A 7,942-nucleotide genomic window follows, 5' to 3' on the forward strand; every position below is an offset into this window, starting at 1 on the left:
CTAGTCTTTAGCGCCTATCCTAGGATAATAGATAATTTGCCCTCTAGCTTTAGCGTTATATAGAGAGCTAAAGCTATCTATAAGGCAACTAGTAAAGCCAGACAAGCTCTTGCTAAGTAGTAGGTCTAAAATGCCCTCTTAATAAGAAATAGCCTAGATATAACCCTATTATATACCCTTCTATTGCAATCTAAGGTTTATATTTAGAGAGAAAAGAATAAATAGTAGGGCCCCTTTAAACTTATTACTATTAAAGGTAAGACCTATACTATTACTAATAGAGCTAGAATAACCTTAAAGTTCTATTCTATAATTATATAACCCTATCTAGAGGATAAGAATATAACTCTAATAGATAATAAGCTACCCTAATAGCAGGCTATTAACTAAGATAATGCTAAGGTTGCTAATAAGAGTAATAGGAAGGTTAACTAGGATAAAGATATTAGAGATAGTATTACTATTACTATCCTAATAGTAAGATAAGGCCTAGGAAGACTGTATAAAGACCTAGAGACTAGAAGAGCTTCTTATTAAATATTTCTAAGAAGAGGCCTAGAAAGGCCACATAAATGCCTTATTAAAGAATAGTACTTCTTTAATGCTCTTAAGAACCCACCTAAATGTACTAAGCTTCTTAAGAGTATTAAAATAATAGCATTTCTAACTATAAAGGAGTAAGAAGACTATAACCTTACTATTCTTCTTTACAGTAAAAGACTTATAATTACCCCTAGCTAGCTATTTAAAATCTTAGGCTATACTAAGATTAATAACTTAATAGCTAGACGTATCTTTAAATTTAAGCTTTATAACCCTATAAAGCATGCTAAACTTTATATCTTTAACTTATAAATAGTTAATAAGGTTAAAGGCAAGAATATAGCTGCTCTATATAAGAAGTCTTACCTTATTATTTAGGGATATAATAATAAGGGTAAAGCCTTTATTTTAATATAATTACTAATAATATAATAAGCTAGCTAATAGCTTATAATTATACTTATGCTCTCTCTCTTCTAATAAGGAATTATCCTCTAGATAAGAGATATTACCTAAGCCTATATATAATCTTAAATACCTCTCTAAAGGATAATTATTATAAAGATTCCTAAGTAACTCTATAGTAGATACCTAGAAGGCACTATTATAATAGTAGTTAAACTATTATATAGAATATTAGAAGCTAGTACCTACTAGTAGGTAACTTATTCTACCTACTATTAAGAAAAGCTAAAGATAATAATCTTAACTTATAACCTATACCTACTAATCTTAGAATGTAATAAGTTTAGTATTATTAGAATATAAACTAATAATACACTTAGACTTAGTAATAAATAGTTCTCTAATCTTAAAGAGAAAGAGCTTTAGAAGGTAGCTTTTACAGTAAAGCTAAAGGAAGTTCTTAAGGTAGAAAAGCTACTTACTTTTAATAGCTACTAAATCTCTCTTAATGCTAATAGAAGTATTATAATAACCTAGAAAGAATAGGCTTTAAAGCTTTAGATTCTAATAACTAATTAGAAATATATTAAGCAATAAGCTTATAGTATATATCTTACTAGTATCTACTAACTAGAGGCAGCCTTTAACCTTTTAGTTACTGCGTAATAAAAGGAACTATCTAGTAATAACTTTAAATATCTAGGATACTATATTTAGTAGTAGATTAATAACCTAGGTAGAGGCCTAAAATATATACTATTTAACCTTAATAAAGTAAAGCTTTTTATATTTATTAATAGCTCTTTTACTAATAATAAAGATCTAAGTTCCTAGCTAGGATATATTATTATTATTAGTATAAAAGAAGAGACTAATAATAGTAAAATACTTATTAAAAGCAATATTATTATATACTCTTTAACTAAGTTAAAGAGAGTTACATAAAGTACCCTAGCCTCTAAGCTTTATAGTATAATTTAAGGCATAAATATTAGATATATAATAGTCTTAACTTTAAAGCTTATTATAAAATAACTAGGAATTCTAAATATTCCTATAATCCTTCTTATAAACTTATATTTCCTATATAAGTGCCTTATTAAGCTTAGTATAACCAAAGAGAAGAGGCTTATAATAGATATTATAGCTCTCTAATAGTTATATAAGCGCTATAAAGTCTATAAAGTTAGATAGATTAATAGAGAAGATAACCTAGCAGATATAATAATAAAAGTATTACTAAATTACGCATTAAGAACTCTTATTAATAAGAATAAGATTACAATATAAGTAGAGAGCTAGGTAGAGAGAAAGAAGAACAAAAAGTAATAGAATTACTATAGCTAAATTATTAGGATATAGCTACTATAGTATAAGGTAAGAATATAAGAAAACTTAGCTTTAGAATAGAGAAATTTACCTCTAGTATATATGCCTTTAATAGGTGTCTTATTTTATTTTATTTTTAAATAAATTAAGGCCTTAAAGAGAGAAGCTACTAGTATTACTTCTACTACTATCTTTAGCAGTAGAGCTAGTAGCCTATAAATAGCTTTAAATAGTAGCTAAAATAGACCTTATATAAGCAGGCTTTAATACTAATATAGGCGTATATTATCTATAGCTAGATAAATTTAATAAGCATTAATTAACCAGTTATAAGTACCCTAAACCGCGTGATAATTATCACCCAAATAGAAGCCTTACGCTTCTAACATGGACTTAACTGTAATTTTCTTAACTAGAGCTATTTACTTAGTATATTTAAGGCTTATTTACTAAATCCCTTATTAACTAAGAGTACCTTTCTTTACTAATAGCTATACCTTATAAAGGTATACTACTAAATAATATTGCTAAAGTCTTCTAAGAAGACTAAAGCAATTAAAGATTAAATACTATTTAATCTAGGCAATTAGAAGGATTCTAACTATTTAGACTAAAGAGAAGTAATAATCTAGACTAAATTGCTAATAAGTTGCGTGTAAGTGTGGTATTTTGCAGGCTACCCTAAGCTCTTAGGTGTGTTTATTTTAGGCTAATAAACTATATATTTTGTTAGCCTAAAATAAATACACCTAAGAGCTTAGAGCGCTCTATAAAATACCGCACTTACACGTAACTTATTAGCAATTTAGTCTAGATTATTACTTCCCTTTAGTTTAAGTAGTTAGAATTCTCCTAATTGCCTAGATTAAATAGTATTTAATTCTTAATTACTTTAGTCTTTCTAGAAGACTTTCCTAATATTATTTAGTAGTATACCTCTATAAGGTATAACCTATAGCAAAGAAAGGCGCTCTTAGTTAATAAGGGATTTAGTAAATAAGTATTAAATGCATTAAGTAAATAGCTCTAGTTAAGAAAATTACAGTTAAGTCTATTAATTATAGTTTTTCTAGCTAGGAGGGGTAAAACCTCCCTTTTATCTGTATAGTAGCTATAAGATTAAATAAAAACACTAAGTCCCTTTTTCCTATCCCTTATTAAGCTCCCAGGTGTGAGCAATTCCGCCCACATAATATTACTAAATACGCTTTAATAAACTCTATACTAACTTTTCTAATAAACTCTACCCTCTATTATTTTGTGGGGCTATACAAATGTCTAACAAACTCTAGTATAGTTTGTTAGCGCATAAGTGTTAGGCATCTTAATCTTACTATTACTTCTTTTTAGCTTAACTAGCTTGCTATTATAAGTTCTTTTACTACTATTACTCTTTCTTAGATAGCTTTAGGCAACTATAGCTATACTTAGGTTACTAGTTCTAGTTATTAGATAGTATAGAACTTATATTATTAACTAGATACTAATACTATTAATATTAATACTATAGCTAGAAGGGTTACTTATAGAATATTTTTAGCTATTAAGATTAATTAAATAGCTTAGTGTAATATATGCCTTAAGTATACCTAGATACTAGATAGGTATAGAAAAGAAAAGAGTATAATTTCACGGGAAAAAAAGGGGTAAAAGGTAGTATTTTCCCTTTACTATAGCGTAATATACCTATTATAATGCGTAAGTATATAGTATATATATGTCAGGGGCTATCCCAAAGAGAGAGCAACTGCGGGTAGCAGACACCACACTGCTACCCTGCTTCTAGTATAAAAGGATAAGAGAAGAGCTCCTTAGATTTAAGGAGGGTCAGAGATTAAAATAGTCACTATTCTGACTGCTAGATATCTGCTACTACGCTATGAATACAGGATTGCTCCCCTTGTCCTTCACTCTGCTTAGTTGAACACCCATCCTGACAATATACCTACTTAAGTAGGTATTTAGGCACTACTCTACCTTAATTAGCTATTAGATTTCTTATACTACTAAAAGAAGTACTACTTCTTTCTATTTCTAACCCTAAGTATTACTAAGCTAGCTACTTTTTAGGCAATAGAATAGCTCTCTATCTATACCTTAGTTAAACTAAACTAAATATATATAGGTAGGTAGCCTTTAGACTTTAGTTTAGTTTAACTAAAATATAACTAATAGCTAGCCTCTAGCAGACTAATAGTATAATAGTTAGCCTAGAATTCTTCTATATTAATTCTTCTATATACTATCTTCTAGTACCTACTATGCCTTTCTACCCTAGGTGCTATATTTCCCGCACCTATATGTATATTATAGTCTTTCTTACCTATAGTAGTTATAAATTATTAATAGTATTTATCTATTAAAGCTAAAAAGAAAAATAAAGAAGATCACTATGCTGCGCTATAGTAGTAGTATAATAGCTTATATAGCAGACCTATATACTCTATTTTAATTAGCTCTTATTAAATAAAAGACTTTAATATCTTTATACTCTCTAAATAAAAGACTTTAGCTTTTCTGCTAGCTTACCTAAATAGGTTTTCTGCTGCTTTTGCCTATATAAATGCTCTAGTCCTGCCCTACTTTTCCTTCTCTAACTGCCCGCCACATTCCTGCTAACCCTAACCCAAATAACCACTCCGATAAGCGCGTTTGCTATCGCTGAATCGAGGCCCTAATCTCTCGCGGGGGAATGCCAGACATCGCAAGATTCGAGACAGTCGATGTCGCCGGCCGAGTTTCTTTGATAGGGCTGGGGGGGGGGGGGCGGGGGGTGCGTGCCCGTGTGTTCCGATCTAGAGATTTGGGAAGATGCGGATCGAATCATATCGCCGAAGTCGCTGTTGTACTGTGGCACTGTTACACCCAGGTAGTTATGGTGGGATCACACTGATTCGACGGCACCGTGCTTGGAATTTGCGATCGCGAAGGACGGATGAGGCCATTCGTGGACACAGGACCGGGCTTGCAAGTTTTGCAGTATTACAGGGAAACTTTGATGAATTATCCGCCTGATCTAAGCCCAAACCTCACAACAGCCGTGACCGAATCTCGCGCTGGATGATGTGGTCGATACATTTGCCCACTACATACTGCTCAACTTCACTCCCAAATGGCCGCCGTATGTACTGAATGTACAGTTTGTGTCGCAAGGAAGACTCCTCAACGTATTTCCGTAGAAGTTTGCAGAAAACATTTTGCTTCTCATCAAACTCGCCAAAGTCGCCAACAAGACAAATGAAAACGGGGCGGCCCTTTAGTCCTGATACATTCATCGGCGATGTAGCTCGCTCAATAGCCTCGTTATATAGCTCGCGGAGCTGCAGATCGTGGGGGCAGCATGGTGCTTCCATGATGTAGACAACGCCGAACGCATTGGACACGTAGTTGTGTAACCATTGTTTGTCGCCAGATGCCCAGCGTGTCTGCACGTCTGTAAACCGGAAGTCGAGCTTTTTAGAGCGGATATGAAGACAACGATTAACTGTATCTTTTATGGTAGATAGTACATCTCCACTCACAGCGACTGCTGTCTCCATTTGCTCCTCCTTAGGTGTGATCAGATTCTTTGACCTACCCAGAGTTTGCATCAGCTCTAGCGAGTCCCGACCATTACCATTAACTACGAGCAAGTCCATTGCTTTAGACGAATCAAATGGATCTGACTTCAGACTCGGTCGTCTCTTCTCGACGTTCGGGCCCGCGGTAGCACTCTCCTCTCTGATACGTCGTCGCAGAAGGTCTATCAACTTCGGGGAGGAGTTTGAGTACACTTTTGTACACATCAAGGATCGATCAAAAGTAAATTCTTTGGAAATCCTTGAAAAAGTCTCAGTGCAATACGATATCACGGAACTTCTGTCTCGGTTGGCATAAAGAGACGAAGTGTTATCGAGCGTCGCTGTAAGTTGGTCCCGTCTCCCGGTATCATCCGAGCGTGCCTTTCGAGGGGTCAATGAGCGGCTATATTAGAATCAGTTAGCATACTTTAATATTTAGGGGCAATATTGGGTTGACTAACCAGTTATATGTTGCTAAAAGTAGGTTGATCGCATTTGTTTGACGGTCTAATAGAACTTGGATATCGCCGATAGAGCCGGTACTAAAACAAGTTCTCAGTCGGGCAAGGGTGTCTGGCTGCAATGGTGATCCATTGCTCAACTCCATGAGATCTTTATTTAGTTTGTCCACCAGGAGCCGGCAAAATGCTAATGACTCTCCCAGCTCAAGTGCAAGCTGACATCTCTGCTCAGCATTATATTTCATCCACTTATTAATTTCTCCAAGCGCGGCACGAAGAGTTGTAAGTTGAACAGCTAAGCCCCTTAAAAGAAGGTCTGCGTCTCGAAACTTATCTCGCAGAGTGAAAAGCGTGTTAATTATCCTCGAAGAACCATCGATGAGGCCCACAATGGCCACGACTGGGTCCATATTGGTCGGAGTTGTGAGGATATAGAATCACAATGCTTCCAGAAAAGAATACATGTGAAGAAAACAGACGCAACTTGGCAGAATAACGTAAATGGAAGTTTGCAGACACAAACATGCTGACAAGGGTAACAGTTATGACTTGGTCTAGGCAGGTAGAGACAAAACATAGGATCCGCTACTCCCTCATGCCGCGAATGTTAGGCTACATGGCCAACAGCTGCTCATTGCAACGGCATACGTGCTGATAGTTTGACACTGCCCAAAATATGTCGCCCAGCCTTGTCTTACTCCTGAAGACTTGCATGGAAGGCTTTCCATGCCGTCACAACACCAACACATTTCCTCTTTTCTCAGTTTCATGCAGGGGATAGCTTGGGAGAAACCTTCACCCAGCAAACGTGGTCTACGCCTTGTTAGCACCAACAGATCGGGAACAAGGCTGACGCTAACATTTCAGGCCAACTTTTCGTTTATTATAAGCACAAACGAGGTTTCGAGAGCATCTTCAATTGGATACAAAACAATTCCCCGGAGTTCTCATAGACAACAGGCAGCCGCTGTGGCTTCTATATCCTGGTAGCTTTACAAGGGCGCCGAGACGGCACGCCAGCTCGCGAACAATCACAGCTTGGTCGTGGAGAGATTGTCAAGTGGGAGCCGGGATACATTGCGATGGCTAGCCTCAGCTTTGCCGGAAATTTGGTAACTTAAACGATGCCCAACCCACGGGATGTGCCGCAGTTAACCAACAGACATCACCCTGGCAGACATGGACTCAATTTTGGGTTGGGCTCAAAACGAAGTTGCGCGATGCAGCTAGGCAACCAACAGGAAACTAGGGTTGAGTTCAGCTGCACATCGGCCCGCGTAGCCCGCCACCCTCGTTTGTTTTAAGGAGGCAGTGAGCGCCAGCAATTTTACACAAGATTGATGCAAAATGCTTGACCATCACATCAAGAATATTTTTGGTTACGTAAATATCTGTGTAAGTCTGACGTAGTTCCAAGGCCTTGCCGTGGAATTGTACACTTGCTGGCACCAACCTGCACTGTATTAGCTTTCTTGCGTGTTGGGGCGCAGGCAGAATTGAACTGAGAACCAGTGTGTGCAAGCCTTCAGTGACTGTCCAAAAGATTGCAAACATGTACAGAGCGTGTCAATAAAGCAGGTAAACCCATGGTGGGACAAGTAACACTGATCTTTAGTACCCAGCTTAACAACCCTGACTCGCGAC

The 7,942-nt window shown here is 36.1% G+C and overlaps 1 protein-coding gene across 1 annotated transcript; it reads right to left on the reverse strand.

Moving 5' to 3' along the window:
- Positions 1 to 5,306: 5,306 nt before the first annotated feature.
- VFPPC_10384 (hypothetical protein) lies at positions 5,307 to 6,708 on the reverse strand (the record flags this gene model as incomplete). Its single annotated transcript, XM_018288763.1, has 2 exons — positions 5,307 to 6,240; positions 6,299 to 6,708. The coding sequence occupies 2 exons, from the start codon at positions 6,706 to 6,708 to the stop codon at positions 5,307 to 5,309; spliced, it is 1,344 nt and encodes a 447-aa protein (XP_018137346.1).
- Positions 6,709 to 7,942: the final 1,234 nt, after the last annotated feature.

The sequence above is a fragment of the Pochonia chlamydosporia genome (genome assembly GCF_001653235.2).
Source record: "Pochonia chlamydosporia 170 chromosome Unknown PCv3seq00011, whole genome shotgun sequence".
NCBI lineage: Eukaryota > Fungi > Ascomycota > Sordariomycetes > Hypocreales > Clavicipitaceae > Pochonia > Pochonia chlamydosporia.